The sequence below is a fragment of the Paecilomyces variotii genome (genome assembly GCF_004022145.1).
Source record: "Paecilomyces variotii strain CBS 101075 chromosome Unknown C8Q69scaffold_16, whole genome shotgun sequence".
NCBI lineage: Eukaryota > Fungi > Ascomycota > Eurotiomycetes > Eurotiales > Thermoascaceae > Paecilomyces > Paecilomyces variotii.
In genome coordinates this window covers 110304-133039 of record NW_021167155.1, presented here as the reverse complement: position 1 = coordinate 133039, position 22736 = coordinate 110304, and the positions used below count along the sequence as shown (strand labels likewise).

The 22736-nt window shown below is 42.9% G+C and overlaps 6 protein-coding genes across 6 annotated transcripts; 3 read left to right on the top strand and 3 right to left on the bottom strand.

The window, feature by feature from the left end:
* Nucleotides 1–194: 194 nt before the first annotated feature.
* C8Q69DRAFT_408809 (synaptic vesicle protein EHS-1) lies at nucleotides 195–4308 on the top strand (the record flags this gene model as incomplete). The annotated part of the gene is made up of 5 exons (XM_028628220.1): nucleotides 195–395; nucleotides 486–609; nucleotides 690–875; nucleotides 931–4217; nucleotides 4279–4308. 5 exons carry the CDS (start codon nucleotides 195–197, stop codon nucleotides 4306–4308), a joined length of 3828 nt encoding a protein of 1275 aa, XP_028481458.1.
* Nucleotides 4309–4941: 633 nt separating this feature from the next.
* C8Q69DRAFT_481165 (alpha-N-arabinofuranosidase 2) lies at nucleotides 4942–6734 on the bottom strand. The gene is made up of 4 exons (XM_028631577.1): nucleotides 6342–6734; nucleotides 6118–6277; nucleotides 5302–6034; nucleotides 4942–5177 (listed from the first exon to the last, which is right to left on the bottom strand). The coding sequence occupies exons 1-4, from the start codon at nucleotides 6521–6523 to the stop codon at nucleotides 5059–5061; spliced, it is 1194 nt and encodes a 397-aa protein (XP_028481457.1). The 5' UTR covers nucleotides 6524–6734; the 3' UTR covers nucleotides 4942–5058.
* A 706-nt stretch (nucleotides 6735–7440) lies between these two features.
* C8Q69DRAFT_438588 (plasma membrane ATPase) lies at nucleotides 7441–10767 on the bottom strand (the record flags this gene model as incomplete). Its single annotated transcript, XM_028628588.1, has 4 exons — nucleotides 10028–10767; nucleotides 9695–9925; nucleotides 7548–9645; nucleotides 7441–7487 (listed from the first exon to the last, which is right to left on the bottom strand). The coding sequence occupies exons 1-4, from the start codon at nucleotides 10442–10444 to the stop codon at nucleotides 7441–7443; spliced, it is 2793 nt and encodes a 930-aa protein (XP_028481456.1). The 5' UTR covers nucleotides 10445–10767.
* A 13-nt stretch (nucleotides 10768–10780) lies between these two features.
* Nucleotides 10781–11528, top strand: C8Q69DRAFT_481154 (hypothetical protein). The gene is made up of 3 exons (XM_028631576.1): nucleotides 10781–10901; nucleotides 10973–11040; nucleotides 11098–11528. Exons 2-3 carry the CDS (start codon nucleotides 10997–10999, stop codon nucleotides 11273–11275), a joined length of 222 nt encoding a protein of 73 aa, XP_028481455.1. The 5' UTR covers nucleotides 10781–10901; nucleotides 10973–10996; the 3' UTR covers nucleotides 11276–11528.
* Nucleotides 11497–14016, top strand: C8Q69DRAFT_438584 (hypothetical protein; the record flags this gene model as incomplete). The annotated part of the gene is made up of 10 exons (XM_028628587.1): nucleotides 11497–11899; nucleotides 12140–12243; nucleotides 12303–12570; nucleotides 12625–12655; nucleotides 12709–12790; nucleotides 12842–12879; nucleotides 12928–13028; nucleotides 13088–13482; nucleotides 13571–13795; nucleotides 13831–14016. Exons 1-10 carry the CDS (start codon nucleotides 11869–11871, stop codon nucleotides 14014–14016), a joined length of 1461 nt encoding a protein of 486 aa, XP_028481454.1. The 5' UTR covers nucleotides 11497–11868.
* A 155-nt stretch (nucleotides 14017–14171) lies between these two features.
* C8Q69DRAFT_408867 (putative origin recognition complex subunit Orc5) lies at nucleotides 14172–15869 on the bottom strand (the record flags this gene model as incomplete). Its single annotated transcript, XM_028628222.1, has 3 exons — nucleotides 14172–15260; nucleotides 15314–15688; nucleotides 15774–15869. The coding sequence occupies 3 exons, from the start codon at nucleotides 15867–15869 to the stop codon at nucleotides 14172–14174; spliced, it is 1560 nt and encodes a 519-aa protein (XP_028481453.1).
* Between the last annotated feature and the right edge of the window lie 6867 nt (nucleotides 15870–22736).

Genomic DNA, 22736 nt, shown 5'->3' with positions numbered 1-22736 from the left:
AGCTAACTAGAGCGACTGGCGTCGTCCCCCTCTCTCATCTAGCTACCTTGGGAAGCAAGAGAAGGTCCACGTGGTCCTGAACAGCAATCATGCCGGAGACAGGTGAGTACCAAAAGCTCCCTATGTACGGGCCTTTTTTGAAGACACCATGAGCTGGCTGGAGCGCATAGCAGGGGATGAGGGCCCCAGGGTGTATGTACTACAGCGGAGCTGACAGGAATATCTACAAAGCCGCAGGACCGACTCATCCCAATCTCAACCTCACGTCGGAGGAGAAGCGGGTGTTCTACCAGCTCTTCCAGGCGGCAGATACCACCAACCTCGGTGTCGTCACCGGTGAGGTTGCCGTGCCGTTCTTCGAGAAGACCAAGCTCCCTCCGGATACACTCGGATTGGTACGTCGTGTGCAATTACCAGTCGCGTATGGAATATCAACACACATCAAGAGTCCTGATTGCTGATTATTTCTACTGGGATGGCAATAGATCTGGCAACTCGCGGACAAAGAGAACAGAGGCCTCCTGACGCCGTCGGGTTTCAGCGTCGTGCTGAGATTGATTGGACATGCGCAAGCTGGTCGCGTACCGACGGAGGAATTGGCACTGCAGCGTGAGTACACTTTCGGCTGCGCATTTTCGATTTGCACAAGAAGGCTACCTCGGTACTAACGGGTTATATCGTGTATGCAGCCGGTCCGTTGCCCAAGTTCGAAGGCCTGAATGTCACCGTTCCCCCTCCGCGCACTGCCGACGGAGCCGTCAGTCCCCCGCCCTCTGCTGGCGGACCTGCACGGGTCCCGCCATTGAATCCGGATGATGTGAACAAGTTCTACTCTTTGTTCGAGAAGTCTGATGTCCAGGGGGGTATTCTTTCAGGTACGTCTACCGGCTGTGGGGTGTTGTTCATGGGCTAATATCTATGGTCGCGTAGGTGAGGCTGCAAAGCAGATCTTTGAGCGCGCTCGACTACCAAATGAGGTCTTGGGTCGGATATGGAATTTGGCGGATACGAGACAGCGCGGAGCTCTGGATGCGACTGAGTTCATAGTTGCTATGCACCTGTTGACTTCCTACAAGACCGGTGCCATGAGAGCCATCCCCCCTACTCTACCCCCCGCACTGTTCGAGGCTGCTGCTCGCAGAGGGGTCCGGACATCTACAGGCTCACGGCAAGGCTCAGACATCCCCCCAGTCCCTGCCATCCCTAAGCAGTTCACCGGCCCCCAGCGGACCCAGAGCCCCATCAACAGACAGCTCTACGCATCTCCTCTTTCAGCGCAGTCTACCGGTAACGACTGGTTGATCACGCCTCAAGAAAAGGCACACTATGACAACATCTTCACAACAGTCGATACCGCAAAGGCGGGCGCGATCAGCGGCGACCAGGCCGTCGCTTTCTTCACTAACGCACAGCTGCCGGAGGAAGTTCTGGCTCAAATATGGGACCTGGCGGATATCGACTCTGACGGGCAGCTCACCCCAGATGAATTCGCCGTCGCCATGCATCTGGTCCGCGGGCAGCGGGCTAGAAAGGAGCCTCTTCCTCAAGTACTCCCTCCTGCGTTGATACCTCCAAGCATGCGTCGTCAATTCGCGAGGCCGGTACCAGCGCCGGCTCCTGTACCTGCGCCAGCACCAGCACCAGTTCCAAGATCTGCCGCCGATGACCTATTCGGACTGGATTCTATCGCTGCGCCGCCGCCGCCGGCCGCTCCATCCCAGATTCCTCAAATGACGGGAGGATCAAACACGGCATTCCAGGTTCCCGGATCCCCCGCGCGAGCTTCTTCTCCGCAGGGTGCATCTTCTACCTTTAGGCCCTTCGTCCCGACGTCGTCTTTTGGCCAGAGTCTGAACCCGCAGCTGACCGGTGCATCTCCTGTAAGCCCTCCACGGCCTATCAAATCACCACCGCCGCCTTCGGATGATCTGCTGGGTGACAATGACCCGGAGGAGAGCAACAAGCTCACTCAGGAGACGACCGAACTTGCTAACCTGTCCAACCAAATCGGCTCCTTGTCCAGGGAGATGCAGAACGTGCAGGGAAAGCGTGCAGCCAGCGAGCAGGAACTCACACAGAATTCTCAGCAGAAGCGTGACTTTGAAGCGCGACTGGCACAGGCCAGAGCGATGTACGAGAAGGAGGTCAAGGACTTCAAGGCCCTCGAGGAGCGGCTGAATACCTCTCGAGCTGAAACCAAGCGGCTACAGCAAGAATACGCCTTGATCGAAGGCAGCCGACAAGACCTCCAGAACCAGTACAACCAGGTCTCCGCCGCACTGGCCGCTGATCAGAGTGAGAATGCGAGCCTGAAAGAGAAGATCAAGGCGGCGAACGCTGCTGTTAGCCAACTCAAGCCGGCGCTGGAGAAGGCTCGTTCTGAAGCCCGACAGCAGAAGGGCCTCGTGGCCATCAACAAGAAGCAGTTGGCGACGGTGGAGGGCGAAAGGGACAAGATCCAGGCTGAGATCGATGCCATAGGGAGGGATAGGCAAGAACCAGAAGACAGCGCCGCCATCGGTGCCGTGACCGGCACACCGCGCGTCGCCAGCCCGGCTGTTTCGACTACCAGCCAAGGCACAAACCCTTTTTTCAAGAGACAGATGACCGGTTCGTCCGAAACGACTCCTCCAGTAGCTACTGACCGGCAGACTGCATTTGACAATCTGTTCGGTCCATCCTTTGCGGCCCCGACGACTTCTTCTCCGCCGCCTCCAACAGCTTTCCGGGCAGCATCCCCTTCTGCAGTCCAGGGAGCCAGAAGTCTGTCCAAGTCACCGACCACATCTGGAGTGCCCACCCCTTCTGTCTCCCCTCCTCCACCGGGCGTGGCCGGCGAAGCCCCAGCCCTGTCCCAGTCGAGGCAAATGACCCCGTCCTTTCTGCCCCTTGGGAGAGATGACCTCCAGGCACAGTCAGTGACGTCCTCAACCAGAGTCTCTCCGCCTGCCAGCAGGTTTGGAGCTGAGGCGTCGGAGGCATCGACAGTGGGAAGTGCTGCTGCACCATCAGAGCCGCAGCCCGAGGAAAAGATAGAGTCCCCTTTTGATGAGCCGCAGGATAAAGAGCTGAAGCCATCACCATTCCCTGAGATGCCGGGAAACTTCCCTTCTTCTGACGCCGCTAAACAAGAGGGCGAAGCCAAGAAGGACCCAAGTTTCGACGAGTTGTTTGGAAGTATGGCGCGGGAGAGATCGCAGTCCCAGAAGGCGAACGACTTTGATGAAGCTTTTGCGTCCATGAAGCCTCAGCATACCGGCCAGACAAACGGAGGTGCTGCTCCTCCTGTGGTCGCGGAGAGCGAGTTCCCCCCGATTAAAGAACTCGACAATGACGACGATGATGATAGCACCGACAGCGAGGCTCCAATGGGGTTCGATGATAACTTCACGCCTTCCTCCCCGCCAGAGACCAAGGATGGCTCTAAGAACGAAAGGGTAGACGCTTCACAGCTACACGCATTCCCAGCGCCTGGCACAAGCACCGCCTCAATCTCACCTCCGCCTGCGGACTCTCAAAAGTCGCCTCCCGATTACAACCAGACCGAACAGTCCCAGGATGACTTCCCTCGCGAGTTCAATGGTCTCTTGCCGAAGCGTGGGGATCCCACGCAGCCACCGGATGCTCCTCATTCTGTAGAATCGTCAAGCGGTGCGCCGATCGTTTCTGGCCAGGCACAGAAGGATGCCGCGGGGGGTACTGCTGCCGCTGACCAGAAGCCTGCTGGCAAGCCTGATTTTGAGGCTGCCTTTGCTGGTCTTGATCTGGCTCCGGCCAAGGAGACGGATGACGACGATGACGATGATGACGAGTTTGAGACACCGAACGCGAACAAGAACCCGACCGACTTCGACATGTCGTTTGACTCTCCCAAGGCGGCATTCCCCGCTCACAATGCGGGCTCGTCAGACTTTTTCAGCTTTGATACCGCAGGCCCTTCTGCTGATGCATCCAAGTCTCCGGCGTCAGGCAATGGCTCCGCAACGAATCATGACTGGGATGCCCTCTTTGCGCCCCTTGGAGCACCAAAGGAAGGTGAGAGCAACGGAAATGCGCAGGAGTCGACGCAGTCTTCGAACTCTAAGCGTCAGCCGGGATGGGCTCTGGAAGCTGACACGGGCGAAGACGACTTAATCTTGCAGCGGCTGACGGGCATGGGTTACCCACGAGAGGAATCCCTTGCTGCATTGGAGAAGTTTGACTATAACATTGATAAGGTCAGTTAGACATTGGGAGCATGCATTAGTTAGAGATAGCCACCGCTGACTCATGTTCCAGGCCGCCGATTACCTGACGTCCAAGTCTTGATTGCATTTTGCATATATCCTTCGTTTGCGCTTTTCTTTTTTGTATCTCCAATTTTAGCATCTGTATTCCCCGACCCTTTTACCATTACCATATGATTTGTGTTGATTATGACCAGCCGGGCCTTCGATCTCCTACTGTACAACGACCATGCGCAAGCACAATGGTGAGTGGATGGGAGAAAAGGGGGACAAAGCGCGGCAAATAGTTTCTGTCCTGGATTTTGTGTGGATATTCAGCTAGATTGCCGTTTTACCTTCTCTAATTAATTATTTCCTAATTGTGAGCTGTAGTGTACAGAGTATGGGTGTTATATAAGAAGCAGAAGTTAGGAGTCTACAACTGTATAAGAGTTACTAGAAGGTAGTTTTTAATCCATGTATATGTAGTTAGTTAATGTAATTGAGAATCTCTTCCGCGGTACGACTTAACTTAAGAGTATAGCAAACAACCTACCCAGGTTAATCATATCCTCCTAAGGCCCATCTATATATTAAATCAATTCCTACCATCCATCTCCCAAAATACAATACCCATCCCCAGCCAGAAATAGATATAGAGGAGAACGAATATGAACAACAGACAATAATAATTAATCCCACAGGTACAGTACAGTACACACAAACCCCCACCCCCAACCCACCCTAGTCTAATCTAATCCAATCCGATCTTGATCTTTCATCTTCATCTATCATAACTGACCGACTGAGTGGTTGAGTAGTTGAGATTGACTCACACAATTAATGATTCGATTCACGAGACCTGCCCCTTCGGAACAGGAAATGGCCCGTTCGCAGCAGCAGGGAAAATAGGCGTGCCGTCTTCTTCATTCCAGGTGAATTTCTGAGTTCGTATTGTTCGGTAGAGGTTTGCTTTTTTAATTAGAACAAATATATACTGTTAGCCATATATATACCAGGTATACCGGTGCGTATTCTCTGAGCCCAAAACATCCGATATAGAAAAGAAAGAAAAAAAAAAGGGTCGAAAACTCACCACTCGGATCCGCCTCCGTCTGCGCATGATAAACCAACCAACTTTCCACCCCATCCTCACTACTACTACTACTACTACTAACCGTAAAACTCGCATGCCCCGTCCCAAACACCCCTTCCTTCCCATTCTGATGAAACACACACCCATCCCTCCTCTTCCTCCAACTCTGATACTCCATCGGATCATCACCCACCAATTCCAACAACCCGAGACAATAAAACGGCGTATTCACCCTCGCAGCCGAATACACAATGAACTCCTGTCCTGTTTTCGGATTCGTTAATTGCTGCGGTCCTTCGTTTGTAGCTAATCGCCCCGCTCGACCGTAGGGTACTTGTTCCCATGGCTCAGAAGGAGTGGAGATCATTCGTCGTTCGAGTAACGATGAGCTGACGTTCCAGGGGGAGGAGAGGCGCGTGATGCATAGGTTTGCCGGCCAGGCGGAATATTTGTCTTCCCAGCAGGAATAGATATGGTAGAGGTTATTGGAGTGGTGGAAGTAGGTGCCGTCGATGGCGAATTGGTCGAAGGTGTTCAGCATGCCTTTTAGATTGTAGGTTGATGTCCAGGGGTCGGGGCCGGAGCTTTCGAGAACGAACATCCGGTGGTTGATGGCTGGGCAGGAGAATCGGCACATTGCGTCTTGGAGGGGGTGGGGGGAGTCAGCGTCGGGGGTTGCGCTGAAGATGATGTACCATTTTCCGGAGATGTTGTGGATTTCAGGGGCCCAGAGCTTGAAAGGAAGAGTTGGTTAGTATATTAGTATCAACAAGAGTAGAGAGTTATTATATGAGGAGTTAAAACTGAAAAACGAACATCAGTCGCCCACGGCTCGCCGCTATTTGGATCTGGATTGAAGACCACACGGGTCTCTGCGTCGTCCCAGTTATCTGTTAGAGAATGTGATCTCTTCAACGTGATATTATCGTTCGTTGTATACGTCAACAGATACCAGTCGTCGTATCGTGTCATGAATCTATATATGTATATCCCAAAATTAGTCTGTAGCTCACCAATTTCAAATGAAAAGCATCACTTACGGATCAGCCGCATTGGCAGTCATGATGGGATTCGAATACGTCGCATTGGTCGTCTTGTTCGTTCCGACCTTAGCTGGATCGAAGCCCTGGTTTGATGTGACTCCATTGGGATCGAAGGACTGCGCAGACACTGCTGCTGCTGCTGCTATGATACCAGTGAGGATTGCGAATAACGGCTTCATTTTGTTCTATCTTCATCTGGTCCTGTATCGATCCGTCTAGAAAGAACCGACTCTACACCTAGTCTGCAATTCCATGTTGAGATACTATCTACGTCTCTTATATATCCAGGTACCCGGTAGTCCCAGCCCGCGCATGAGCCGATTCTTCTAGCAATACTACCGTGCCATTGCGCAAAATACACTGTACCGATTCATATTCTACCGAGCAAAACCAAGCGAATGGGGCTGTTCTCGGCTCAATTGAATGACGGTGCTGAACGGATCTGGTGATCGCGTCTGGCTTCCCCGCATTCCTGGTTATTTTCCGAGATTCACCCCGCCGATCAATCGATCCCCGCGGGACATTGGAGACGGGATTGTCATGTACAAGGTAGTCCGTACTTTGGCGATGTCATTTCTTATTTTTGCCATAAGTCTCTCCCATGCTGTCGGGTGCTACGTGTAGTGTTTACATCTGTGATTTTACTACATGACCTTGATTGACAGTCGGACTTCCATTCTATCCTGGCTGCTATGATCTGCATGAGAATAGTCCTGTTATTCCTATTTCCTGTACTGCCCATTGTACCTAGCAAACAATAATGAAAGCTATATACCACCGCGACTCCACACCGGCATGCTCTCCATAAACAGGTATATATCCACAGTGCAACGAACACAGAAGACGCTATAGTCATGTGGAAGGGACAGTCGCCATAAAAGAAATTACACCAGTCAGAATACGGTGCCACAAGTGTTGGACCAAAAGACAAGGATACGTTAGCGGCATTACTAGGCATGGGACATGCAGGAAGATCTGAGCTCAGCGCATCATCAGAGATCAGTCATTGAACCGGAAAGGGGGCATATCATGTATGCCGTGGCCAATCACCAGAAGAGGGAGAACCGCCGCTGCTTCAGCTGGTCTCAACCAGATCTCATGAACTCTTCTCATGCTGCGTGGAGACTCGTTGCAGCGAGACAACTAGAAATAGAATCAGTATATGATATTCTAACTCAGATGCAGTCAGTACGAGACACTCACCGAAATCTTCCAGGGAACGCTGTTTCTGGCTACCCTTGGGACTCTTCCCGTGCATCAAATTATCAAACCCGGCAGACCCCTGGAGAAGATAATAGAGCCCGCCCATTACACAGAAGACGCCAAATGAGAAGATCCAAATACGGACAACAGCCACGATCGAGGTCTGGCCACCGACAAACCAACCGAATATGCAGAATAGGGTTGCAACAATATCAACAACCAGAATGGCTCCTGTCAACTGCCACGATGGAATCGAGGACCAGAACGGTCCATTGGCCCGGGTGATGAAAATTAACCAGTTTTCAGTCAACGAGATCTCAAGGAAAAGGACCTCATCACGTCGTCCGAAATTCTGCACAATACCACCGTCCTCTCCGCCAGCAAACATGGTAGTAAGGGCGATCCACGTGCCTACAGCCAGAACAACGCCTAGGATAATGGACATCCCCCAGAGTTTAGGAAGATTCCATTTCACTGGTGTCTTGGAATACGGTGCATTGTCGTAAGCAATAGCCAGAGTCGCAATGTCTGCGAAAATAGCGATGAAGACAACCAGTTGAAGGTTCAGACTTTCGTTAAGGATAGCAATCCACAGGCCCAAGAAAAACTCCAGATGCAGTGACAGCGCAATTCGGTACACCACATACGCGTACATGCGGTGGAAGATCTGGCGGGAAGTCTTCAAAGCGTCGATAATGGCAGATAGACCTGGGGCGAGGAACACAATATCGGCAGCAGAGCGTGCAGCATCTGAGGCACCTTCGACGGCGATTCCTGTATCGGCTTTCTTGAGAGATGGAGCATCATTGACGCCATCCCCCGTCATGGCGACCAGGTAGCCACGCTGTTGTAGAATCTCGACAACGTTATATTTGTGCTGAGGGAATACTTCCGCAAACCCATCTGCTGCTTCGACAAAATCATACACCTCAGAACCAGGCATGTCGCCGCCACCACCCAAACCGAGACGTTCCGCATTATATACATTGGTCCCTAGACCGAGCTGTCGCGAAGTCTCTCGGGCGATACCAACAGCATCACCGGTTAACATCTTGATCGAAAGACCCAAAGTCTTCGCCTCATGGATGGTCTTTGCAGTATCATGACGAGGTGGATCAGAGCAAGGCATGATTCCCAGAATCTCCCATGCGCCCTCTCCACGCTTACGAGCAACTCCAAGTGAGCGGAATCCGCGAGTAGCAAACTCGGCGACCTTGTTCTTATATGCATTGTCAATCTCCTCAGGGATTTGGTGGTCCTCTTCGACAGTTTTCAGAACAAAAAGAGGAGCACCCTTGACGCAGGTGATTCGTTCCCCCTGGGGAGACTGGACTACGGCAACAACCTTTTTGGAAACCGGGTCGAAGGGATGGAAGTCGATGACCTTGTACTGAGTGAGTGCACTTTTGGCTCGTGGGTAGTATCTGAGAGACTTCAAGAAGGCTTTGTCAATGGCGTCGATTCCTTTCTTCTTGCGCGAGGCAGCTAGGCACGCTGTGAGCATGAGATCCTCAGGATCAACCCCAGCCACGGTGTAAGGCTCGGCCAAAGAGAGCTTGTTCTTCGTCAAGGTGCCCGTCTTGTCCGAGCAAAGAATCTCGACTCCAGCTAAAGACTCAATGGCAGAGAGCTTCTGGACAATAGCCTGCTTCTTGGCAAGGTAGGCAGCGCCAACAGCCATGGTAGTCGTGACCACAGCCGGAAGCCCGACAGGGACGCCGATGATGGTGATGGCAAGGGTAAACTCGAGAATAGTCACGATGCCATTAGACCGATAGAATGAAGACACCCAGACAATGAGCAAGGTCAGGATAACCAAAATCAGCAAAACAGTACCAATGCCATTGAGGACCTCCGTAAAGTGACCAGAGCCGGCTGATGCTGCGCTGACTAGAGCAGCTGCACGACCCACAAAGGTATTATCTCCGGTTGCAGTGACGACGAGGAAGGCTTCTCCCCGTTTGATTGCTGACGAGGCATAGCAAGTATCTCCCGTGTGTTTGTCGACGGCCAAGGACTCACCGGTGATGGAAGACTGGTCGACTTGGAGAAAAGCATCTTCAGTGACGATACGGCCATCAGCTGGAACGATGGTACCCTGCGCTGATTAGTGTTATGCAGCAACCAGATGCTCTGCCACCGCTTACCTCTTCAACTTGCAAGATATCTCCGGGAACGACTCCAGGTGCTTCGATTTCAACCAGTCTTCCGCTACGAAGAACGATTGCCTTGAGTGCGAGCGTTTTCTTCAGTTCCTCGACAATCGAGCCAGCTTGAAATTCCTGAATGAAACCGACGCCTGCGTTGAGAAGCAGCAAAGCGCAGATGACTCCGAAATCGACCCAGTCCTCGAGACCTGCTGCAAGAACTGCTGCAGCCTATTCGAAATAAATCCAAATTAGCATATTCCCAGAGTTCTTGCTCGATGTGCTAATCCAGATCACATATAGGTGTGAGTGGGAGACTCGGTTATCACTTACTTCCATGACAAATTGGATCGGTCCGACGAAATAGGAGAGAAACTTCAGCATCATGTTTTCCTTCTCTTCTTTCATCTGATTGAGCCCGTACTTCTTACGCCGCAGCAGAACCTCAGCATCTGTCAAACCGATGCGAGTATCTGTCTGAAGCAATTCGTCAGGGACAGGACGAGCACCGCCAGGTTCATTATCAGCTTCGTCTTCCTGATCGATATGACCATCTTGTGACTCGAGCTCCTCAATAAGCGCGTCCATGTCCTCGTCTTCTTCATCGTTGTCGTCCAGTGGGAGCTGTTTCTCATTTGTCGTGGGCTCGATCTGCTTCCTTTCCGTGACACCGTCGAAGTCTCTCGCTGGCACTTCAGCCCCCAAACGGGTTGAGCCCACATAGGGGGCAGCGCCATTGGATTCTACCATGATGTAAAGCCTGATGACCGAGTATAATGATCACACCAATGATATAAAGACTACGAGTATAAGCAAGTTAGTAAAAGAAAGCGTGCAAATGAGTTAGATAGACAAACGAGTGAATCTGGAGGAAAAGACTCACTCCAGAACAGCAGCAGAAGGAAGTAAGAAAAGAAGACAAAGGACGAAAATAGGAAGGGGTGGAGGAGCAGAGATAGGAAGGAGGCCGAGTTTAAGCAGGAGCAGCGACAGGCCACAATAATGAAGGCAGGTGTGCAACACAGTACAGAAAACACACTCCAACCATTATGACAGCGATAAAAATAGCTGTTAGCTATAGGACGAGAAGGCTCGTAGAATTCGTACTATATACATTAATTCTGATGATTTCTTGTTCGTTCAGTTCACACCCTGCTCTGTTATATCATACCGTATTGTCCACGGTAGGCACTGTATGAGCTGCGAGCTATGGCCAAAGTCAATCCCTAGCGACACAATACGTAGGCGTGGCGTCCATTATCAAAGTACCTCACTTACAGTAGACCATATTGATATGGAGGAATGCACCTGTGGCATTGGCAAAGGTATCGAGCCCTTCCAGTTTCCTGTGATAGGATGTAAGAAGCACGAGTCAGGACACAGAGACAGAGGGAAGAAGATACCCTGCATATCCCAATTTTCTTGACATCTGTGACTCTTTCTAGGAGACTCCAGGAGACTTTTCTGTCAGATGTTGCTCATTATTATCTGGAATTCCGTCTTCCTTGGCGAATAAAAGGCGACTTCCTTCCACCAGACCACAAGTGTCAAGACACCGACCGGCGTATGCATCTTGTATGAAATACCTCATTGGAAACTCACCATAGTTGCGACCATATCCTTTCTTAGCTCAATAATAACCGTTTTCAATCCTACCTTAAACGAGAATTCGAATCCTTATACACTGTGGAAGCACAATGGGCCAATCACATTTCATCCAACCGTCGAGATAGTCTTACATAAGCCAGTTGGCGGGACGCACGTCACTGTTCGCGATGCGATAAGATCAGAAAAGAATTTCATGAGAATCGCGTCAGATAAATATTGCCTGCAGAAACATATTACACGTTAAATGCCATAATAGATCACCCTGGCTACTTTAGACAACTACTTAGTCTGTGGCCGCAGCGGATCTTATCGACTTCGCGGCAACTATTTTCTACCCGCACTTGCTGAACCTCTGGAGACCATATTTTCGACTCCGGTGCATATCTGGATTCTCCTTACGCTCTGGCATTGTCTCCATGGAGTCTTTATAGATCTTTGTATGAAACCACTCTCAGGATCAGCTACAACCAGGGTCAGAGGGAGATCGGTATCCACGCGTGACTGGCTAGCGCGTCCAGACCTCAGCCTATCTTCCTGATTCTTGCTTATATTGAGCTAGAAGCAAGATGGCCAGGGATATCCCAGGCTTTTATTATGGTGAGTTAATTAGCATAACTTGATTTGTATTTTACGGATTCTCTGCTCTTGGTCGAAACTATTTTGTTTGAATAACTTCGACGCGGTTCACCCGCATTTGTACTCGAGAATACATCCATGGAATAAGAAGTGTCTTATTGTTTCTATCAATTTGAGAACCTGAAATCTCCTATACTATACCAAGTAATTTGGTCATCATACTGGTTCCTCCTACATGATACTAACTCACTTTTGAACTAGACGCCGAAAAGAACAAATACTTCAAAATCCAAGCCAACCATGTCGCGCCATCGGGATCCCAATATTCTGAAAGGGCCATTAAGCAGAGACGACTAGATGAGAAGGTTATCACTCCCAAACTTATCCTTTTCTATTCCTAGTCATGGTACTTACAAGTCAGCAGAAACGCAAGAAAGATATCTTCCGCGCACGCAGAGTTGCAACGGAAAGAATCAAGAGATCAAGTTCCCTTGGGCACCCGCTCATCGGGGTAGAAAGAGAAGTGAATGCAGAGCCGCGATCTAGGGGCATCATGTTCGAGCAGCAAGGAAGAGCATATGTGAGCCAAGTGCGACGAAGGGAGTTGCATAAGTTTTGGTCTATTAGAGATACGCCAGAATATCAGCTGTGGTTCCTCCAGCGCAGTAGTCGCTCAGGGCTCATGGTGGCAGGTAAGAACTTTTCTTATAATGCCGCTTATATGGAAAAGTACTTACGTTATGAAGGAAGCCTTATTGGAGGCGAGTCGGTAATCTCGTAAGTCATCAATTGTCAAGGATCTAGAGGACGGACAGCGTTGACCATATCAGAATGTGCTTTCCAGAATCTCATCGCGAGACTTGGACGTACAACAACTCATTAGAGCGACCACTCTACAGAGAACCATATAGGGTACATTAGAACATCCTTGTTACCGGATACCACCTGCTAACTTGGCCATAGCTCTCTTCAATCTCTCTCAGTCATACTGGATTCCTTCTGTAAGTCATCCGAGTCCGTCCGCCAAGAAACTCACTAACATGCTACAGAGCAACAATGGATAGCGGACCAAGAGGCGATTCAATTCTAGCAACGAGAAGACTACCTAACCCCGAAGACAGAGAGGACATGTATATATGGCCCTCTGGTTGTACGTAACTAGCTTAGTACACCCTGTATCTACAGTTCGAGTGCTAACAACTCCCCCAGTAACCCATCCGACACGCATGCCAGGGTCCTCATCCCTATGGTGCTCTTCTCCATGTCCAACAGGAGACATTCCACTTTTCGCCGTCGGAACCTCAGACGGCCTACACACCCTAGAAGGCATCGGATACGGCTGGTCCTTATCCCCTAAACCATTTCCACATCCCGAAAATACCCCCCTGGATGCAATCCCACCCAGACCGAAACATTCACACGCCAGCGTAATGTCCGTCGAATGGCTTACTTCCGAAGTCATCGTTTCCGGCTTACGAGATTCCTCTATCTTTTTCCATGACCTCCGCAGTCGTGGTACAGTGACGAGATTACAGCATAACAGGTCTGTTGCCAAGATTCGAAAAGTAGATGAATACAGACTTGCGGTGTCAGGACGACAGTCGGTATGTTCAATCATTTACCTTCTCCTTCCCTTCCCCTTTACCTTGTCGATTCACCTGGGAATAATACACTAAAAATGAAGCATCAAAGCTCCAAATATACGACATCCGCTACCCGGCCAACGGTCTCCAGACTCGGCCCAAACCCACAAGCCATCGTCACTCTTCCACAAAGCCATACATCACCTTTCCAGAATACTCCAGCGAGACTATCTGCGATTTTGATGTTAGTCCTGATCTTGGGCTCCTTGCCGCAGGTACATCTCTCTCCATCTTGCCCACCCGCCAAACCCAGATAAACAAAACCCAAATCACAGTAACTAACTTCTTCTCTCTTTTAAAGTGATCGAGGACCATAAACCTGAACTATTTTCCCTTAGAACGGGGCAAATAGTGCCGTCGCCTCTTCAGGAAGCTCGTCAGCGAGGCCAGACGAGAGCTGTACTGTTCGAGTCGGGAGATTGGCCTGCTTTGGGAACGCACACGCCGCGGTTATTGGTAAATGATGGGCCCACGGTGCAGGAGTGGACGTGGTAATGTTAATGGAATCAGAAACAGCGGAATGTGATCCGCAGGATGGAATATTGTAATGATTTTATCATTGGTCTCATAAATGCAATAATGCACATTATAATAGTACAAATCTCTGCTAGATCCCCAGAACGCAACCAGGCGATACGACATTCTCACGATCAGTCCAAACCACCAACTAACCATTCTCCGACCTCGACGCCGATTCCCTTCGCTAGATCGCCGATCCAGTCTCCAGAGAAATTGACGCACCACTTCTCTCCCGTGTCTGCGGTTCCTCCACTGCTGCTAGCCGCGCCTGAGGAGGGCACCACCAGCCGTAAACGTCGCAAAGTCGCGAGCTCTGCATAGATTGCGTCCGCCACTGATGCTGCGCGAATAGGATTAGCGGGAGGATTGGGGTCAATGGCACGGTAGACGGCGATAAGTCGTTCTAGAGGGAATGGTCTAGCGGTGAGAATGGTAGAAGGCCCCGTGATTCCTTTGCTAGCTGATGTCGTAGCGGATGATGTAGCTAACGCGGATTCAAGTGTCGATTTGGTGATGCGCGTCTTTTGACGCTTCCCCTTTTTACTAGGGGTTGAAGGATCCTGGGAATCGTCTCGGCTGTCTTCCGCTCGCGCCTGGGAGAGCAGCTTCAAGCGTCGTCTGTGGTGTGACCGTTTGTTCCGTGCGGACAGAGACGACGAGGAGAATTTCGAGAAGAAGATAGTATCTAGACGAGGAGGTGTATGAGATGCCACATAGGCGGAAGTTAGGATTAAAGTCGGGAAATAAGGTAATGAAGGCAGTGGTGAGGGTGCTGGGGCTGAAACCTTCCCAGTCGACGAGCCTTCCGGAACGATGCGATGAACAAGTGCAGATTCACCCTGCTGTCGGAAAAGCGATCGATTCTTCACAAGCAGCCGCGGAAAGTCCCATTCCCGGCTGCCTCCAGGGGGGTTCTCCCCATTCACGATGGGACTGACAAAACGAGGCCAAAGTCTCTCGCATATAGACCGAAAAGTTGGGATCGTTCCAGCAGTAGGCCCAACCAAAGAATCATAGATGGTAGAAACAAAATGGGGATAGAGCTTCGAAGCAGCTTCTGCGGGGAGACCGTCCACATGCGGTGGTTCTGCGGCAGTGAGAATCGTGATAGCTTCGGTCCTAGTGTAAGGAGGGAAACTGATATGAGGCACTGCTGCTGAATGTAGGAAGAGGGGTCGCGGTGTAGATCCCACTATGAGGACAACGGATAATGATGGTATCTAGCAGAGTCAGTCGCCAGCCGCGAGACATGAAACCAGAGGCATATACTGACCACTTCACCCAACCTCGCCAATGCCGACAACATAGTATATGGCGCCTCTCTTTGCTTGTCAATACCGTCCAAAACTATTACGAACTTCTGGACCTTCCCCATCTTCGATTCCAGAGCGTTGGCCAGCAGCACCGCCAATGAACTGGCATGCTCGCATTTCCCCTTGCCAAACTTCTCCCACTCATCTTTAAGACCTAACGACTCAAGGGCCGTCAGTAGGATCTTTGTGAGCAAATGTCGTCCGGTTATACACTCTGCGCTTTTCACGATCGCATGGGGTACATCGAGAGATGAGAGCACGGCGCGGACGATTGTCGACTTGCAAGTTGCAGAGATACCGTGGACAACCAACGTTGCTGGACTAGGTATCGTAGGCTGCTCAAAATACCAAAAATTGGGTCAGCTAATATTCAATCTTATCGACAGATTCGAGTAGCTAAGCGCACAGGAAAGAGCTTACGCTAAGTAGGCTTGCAAGTTGCCGAATCTGGAGCTCGCGACAAGGCCATTGCTGGCTCAGTGACTGAATCAGCTGCTGGGAGACTATTGGAGCCATGGAGTTTCCTTGTTTCTGAAGACGTGAAGTGGCCAAGTGACGGCCTGCAGATGTATGGTCTTCCCCTTTGATGAAAGGCATCTCTTCGAGAACGCGACGAGCAGCGCGTCAGGTCACGTGCGCTACTGTGTTTAGTCATCTGACGACCGTTTCCACCTGCCGACTGTTTTTTTTAAAACTCCCCCAATTAATTCAACCACCCACCAAACTACTAATATAGATCCTATTTTATTAGCTCTTAAAGATTTAAAGTCTTTAGAGCCTGACAAAAAACCTAATTATATAAAAATTGCAAAAAAATATAGTATAAACTATATAATCTTAACATAATAATATAAGGGTATCTAGGGCCTGTTAATAGTCTAATATAAAAACTAATAATTCCTAAATATCTAGTAAGAAAAAATATTTATTAAATAGATTAATAGCCTTATAGAATATAACTTATCTCTTTTATATAAAATATTATAAAACTTTATAAAAAAATTTTTAAAAAAGAGTTTAAAAAGCAATAGCTATTATATTTTATAAAAAGATATAAATAAGACCTCTTATTAGCTTAGGATATTATTATAAATATCTTATATAAGTAAGCTAATTTTATATTTAAATATTCCCTATATTTTAAGTTTATAGATTAAAAGCTTTAGAAATTTAAGATTAAGCTATATAATATCTATAATATAGATAAAAAAGGTTTTATAATTAGAGTTTTAAAAAAAGTTAAAAAAATCTTTTCTTATTATTACTATAAATAAGGATATATTAAATAATTAATCTAAGATAAGAATAAGAAATAAATTATAGTATTTGCTGCTATTTATATAAATAAAATATTTTTATTATTAGCTTTAATCTATAAAACTATACTAAAAAAATTATAAGATATATAGCTTTAAATATTTAATCCTAAAATTTATAAATATTTTTTTATCTTTTCTCTTAGTAGCTAGACTAATAATAAGATAAGATATTGCTAGCTAGTTAAAATCTTTAATAAAAAGACTAAGGTAAAGGTAAGTAAAAGCTATTAGCTATTAATCCTTAATAGCTATAACTCTTATATTATAAAATATTTTATTAATTATTATAATTATAATAGAATCTTATTATTATTATTTCTATCTTATTCTATCTATATATTATAGTTACTTAATATTTCTTTATTTAGCCTATTAGCTAGAGCCTATAATACTTAATTAAATATATAAATAAATAAATGCCTAAGACTTAGCTGCTTTAAGAAGAGAGATTTTTTTAATCTCTTCTTCTTTAGCTAAGATATTATTTTTATAATAAAAAATATTAATAATAAATAGGCAGCAACCGGTCTATACCTATTTAACCTATAGATTATTCTTAAGCATTTTAAAAAGAAACCTAAAGATAGGCCTTTCTCTAGTAAATTAAGTTAATTAGTATTATCTATAAGTAATTAGCGGGGGATTAAAAAGCTTCTATAAGAAGTTCTAAATAATATATATAATAAGAAGATATTAAAGCTTATAAATATTATAATAGACCTATATATTAAAAATATACTCCTCTAATAATAGAATACTAGTCTATAATATATTATTTTTAATAAGCAGTTAAAGTAATATTATGCCCCTAGCTTCTTACTAAGGCATAAGCTCGTAAGACTGTAGCGAAGCCCTAAATCTAAATATAATACTGAGGTAATTAGTTAAACCCCGCTCTCCTCGCTTTCAGGATTTATATAAGATAAAGCTAGGAAGTGCTTAAGATTTAGAATATAAATAGGCTCTAGATTATTATCTTATTAGAAGCTAGCAATCTATTTTAATATAATATATACCTTATTATTTCTTTACTTATATAGACTCTTTATTATTAGGACCCTTTAGTATAGACTTTTCTCTACACTAGTTAGACCCTTTATTATAATAGTTAACCCTTTATTTTATTAGTAGATCTTTCTTTAAGCTAAATATATAAAGCTATTACTTCTCTCGCTATAATTGCTAGCGGAGTAATTTATTAGCAATCTCTAGGAACCCCTATTCCTTATAATTTAAATTGCTTAACCTAGCAATATAAGTAGCAGTATTAATATATTCTATAATTTAGGGGATAAAGGTCTTAGCACTTAGCCTATAATATATATTTTAAAGGATTCGGAGAGCGCTAAACCTAGCTTGCAGTAACCGATTGCTAAAGCTAGCTTATAAACCCTAGAAGATACTCTAATAGGCTTAGGGATAAAGCGAGCTCAAATAGAAAATAAATTATTAATAAAGAGAGACCTCCTATAGCTCCTTACTGCTAGTTATACTAATAAGCAGCTAAGGCTTAAGCTACTAGAATTATAGAGGTATAAAGCTACTATACTTAATGCCTATTACTAGTAATGCTAGTATATAGATAAATACTTAGCTTATAATACTTTGTTATTTAAAGATAAAGCTAAGAAAGTTACCTATACTGCAGTGTTGCTAGATAGAGAATTAGCTTAGTCTTAGATTTACTAGCAAGAGGATCCTAACTTCTAGATATTAACCTAAGAAGGATTTAAGGGTTAGTTACTAGATTTGCTTAATAATCTATATTACTAAGAATAAAATGTAATAAACTGTTTTTATACCTTAATCTAATATTTTAATTAAACCGCTTAAGCCTTTTTACACTATTTTAAGCAGGCTTAAGTAAAGTTAAATTAGGGTAAAGGGTTTAATAATAATAGAATTATCTAGTCTTATATCTTCTATATAAAATTATAACTTAAGATTTAAATAAAGTTATTAAATTATTAAGATCTCCTAATAAACCTTAACTAATTAGTATCTTTAGCTACTAATTAGGAGATAAACTAAAAGAAGAATAAGACTATAAATTAACTTACTCCGCTAAACGCGAGTAGATTAATATAGAATATATTAAAGGACTCCCCCCTAGGGCAAAAGAAGAAGGAGACTAATAACTAGCGCGCAGAGCTAACTAAACCCTAAAAAAAAAGAAGTTCAGATTACTAATAGAATAAGATCGGCTTAAAAAAGAAGATTATTGCTTTAACTATAATAAAACAGGCTATATATAGAGATTTAAATTATGCCTAAAAAAAAAAGACCTCTTTAAGAAAGGAAAACCTAAGACTATTATAGCCTTTTATAATAAAGAGTTTAAGCTAGAGAAAGAATCTTTATATATCTTAGTATAACTGCACCTTCTTAATAATATATTTAAAGATAAGGTTTTTATTAATTCTAGATTAGCCCGCTGCTATATTAGCCTAGATATAGCTATATATTATAGAATTCCTTTAAACTTCTAATAGTATATAAACTTTAAATCTATTAATAGGTATAAAATTTAGAAGTATAGATTATTCGAAGCAGAGATCTATATTACTAACTCTAAAGAAATAATAGAAAAAGTAAAAGTATGCTTTTATATTATCCTAATACCTAGATTAAGTATTATTCTTAAGAAACTATAGCTATATGCTATAAATCCTATTATAAATTAAGAGTTAATAACTTAAAGATATTATATTCTATATTAGCTATAGGTAAAGATTAAAAGTGCTTAATAATTCTCTAAGATAGTAAGAAAAGAGATAATCTATATATTCTATAGGGACTAAATTAACCCTATTACTTTTAAAAACCTACCTCTAGAATATAAGAAGTATATTAAAGTCTTCTTAAAGAAGGGTATAAGTATATTGCCTGCTAAGATAAATAAATATAAGATTAAACTTTTAAATAGTAAGGCGCCTCTATAAAGTAGACTTTATAACCTCTCTGCTAAAAAATTAGATATTCTATATAAATATCTTAAAGATATATAATAGAAGAATTAGATATAATTATTAACTAGTCTTATAGAGGCACCTATTCTATTTATTCTAAAGGCAGATAATATATTAAGGCTCTGTATTAACTATAGAGCTTTAAATAGCATTACTATAAAAAACAGATATCCTTTACCTAGAATAGATAAAATGCTTAACTAATTAATTAGCTCTAAGATCTTTACTAAGCTTAATCTTAGGGACGCCTATTATTAGATTTAAATCTGCTAAGGAGATAAATAGAAGATAGCCTTCTAAACCTATTATAGATACTTTAAATACTTAATAATACTATTTAGCCTGTATAATGCGCCTGCTATTTTTTAAGCCTATATTAATTAGGTATTATAGGGATTATTAGATATTTATTATATTATATATTTAAATAATATCTTAATCTTCTCTAACTCTATTAAGGAGTATAAGAGATATATAGTGCAGGTCCTAGAGAGGCTATAAGAGTATAAATTATATATAAAGTTATCTAAATATAAATTATATAAGGAAAGAGTTAAATTCCTTAATTTTTTTATAGGAAAAGATAGAATAGAAATAGATCCTAGTAGAATAAAAACTATTAGAGATTAGCTAGAGCTTAAATTCTTTAAGAAAGTTTAAGTCTTCCTAAGATTTACTAGTTTCTTTAGAAGATTTATCTATAATTACTTTATAAAGACAGCTCCTCTAATTAATCTGCTAAAAAAAAGCATCTAGGGGAAGAAAATTAAGATATTTACCTAGATTAGAGAAGCTGCAAAGGTATTTAATAAGCTAAAATTAGCTTTTATAACTCTGCTAGTATTAAGGCATTTTAATTTAGAGAAGCTAATAATACTAGCAACTAATATCTTAAGATTTGCTCTTACCGCTATACTCCTTCAGGGAGACAGTAATAAGATAGCTCTAAGTACTAGGTTAGAGATAGGTCTATAAATTAGAATTTAAATAGATTAATAAACTGTATCTAAGAACTAGCACCCTGTAGTATATTATGCTTAGAAGTTTATTAAAATAGAGGCATGCTATAAGATCTATAACTAAGAACTTCTAGCTATTGTTAATACTTTTAAATATTAGTATTATTATCTAGAAGGTAGTAAATACCCTATATAGGTATAAAGTAATTATATAAACTTATGCTATTTCTTTACTGTAAAGATATTAAATAATAGATAAGCTTAATAGGCAGAATTATTAGCAGCATATAACTTTTAAATTAAATATAAGCTAAGATAACTTAATGCTACAGATACCCTATTTAAGAGGGTAGATTTTAAACTATCTAAATTTAAATCCTAGATAGAATTACTTCTAACTCTTTATAGTCTTTAAAAAAAGCTCTTATATAAAGCTTAAGATAAGTATATATAAGAAAGCAGTCTAGAGCATAAACTTATTAAAGCGGGTAGTATAGGTAGTCTAGAATATCTAGTATAAAGAATACTAGTTATTAAAATAATTAGGGAAGAGTCTATTTAAGATACTATAATTTCTAGCCTGCTCTTTATATTAAAGCAGCTTTAAGTAAGGAATACCTTTATCTTAAAGAAAACTAGGGAACTAAAAGCGTATATTCCTAGAGATAGCTTAGAGATAGTATAGAGAATAGACAATAAAGGACTACTATAGAAGAGTAGTACTATATTTATATTAGATATACCCACTATAAAGTAAGAGCTCCTTTAAATATATTATAATAACCTTTATATAGAGTATTAAGGTATTAAGAAAACTAAAGAGCTGCTTTAAAGAAGATTTAATTAGCTTAAGATAGTATAGGATATATAAGAGTATATATCTATATATAATATTTGCTAGAAAAACTAAATTCTATAGTATAAGCTATATAAAGAGCTAAAGTCTCTGCTAATCTTAGCGCAGCTATAATAGAATATCTTAATAAATTTTATAGTAAGACTGCTGCTATTAGAGAAATAAGGAATTATCTATAATTTAATATTAATAATTATAGACTGCTATTTAAAGATAGTGCTCTATATCCCTACTTATAAAATATTAAAGGTAAATAAAATAGCTAACCTTGTTATAGATTATATTTATAACTGCTTTAAACCTCTATAGTTAATTATATTAAATAGAGGGGCGCTATTTACTAATAAATACTAGATAGAACTTTACTGCTATATTTAAATTATTAGACTTTTAAGCACTATATTTTATCCCCAGACTAATAGCTAGACTAAAAGGCAGAATTAGATGCTAGAGTATTATCTCTAAGTCTATTTAAACTATAAGCAAGATAATTAAGTATCTTTATTAACTATAGCAGAGTTTACATATAATAATTTAATCTATGCCTTTATAGGTATAACTCCCTTCTGTATTATTTATAGATTTAACCCTAGAAGTTAAGATAATTATAACTCTAGGAAGCGAATAAATATACTAGCAGTTAATAATTAATTAAAGAAACTTGCTAAAATATATATTTAATTAGAAGAATTCCTCTAAAAGGCTATTATTACGCAATAGAAGTATTATAATAAGAAGTATAAGCCTAGATCTTATATAGTAGGAGACTAAGTCTGCCTTTTAATAAAGAATTTAAAGACAGATTAATTAATTAAGAAATTAGATATAAAATACTCAGGACCTTATAAAGTTATAGAGAGAATTAGAACTTAAGCCTATAGGCTATTAGCTTAAGCTCCCAAAGAGCCTAGGTAAAATATACTTAATTTTTTATATCTCCCTATTAGAGCCCTATTATTAGAGACTAAGGGCTAAACTTAAGTATCTAGACCTAATCTTAGTAGATAATAAACTAGAATAGGAGATTAAAGCTATTTTAAATAAATAGATAATATAAGAAAAAAAGCAATATTTAATTAAATAAAAGGGCTATTTAGATTATAAAAATTTATAGCAGCTTAAGGAAGACCTTAAATATATCTAAGATATATTAGCTAAATTTAAGGTAATAATATAAGCTGTTAATAAGACCTCTTTAAGAAGGGCTCTAAAAAGCTCTAGAAAAAGGAGTTAATAAAACTAGTAAAATTTCTCTTTTTTCCTACTAAGTTTATAAATTT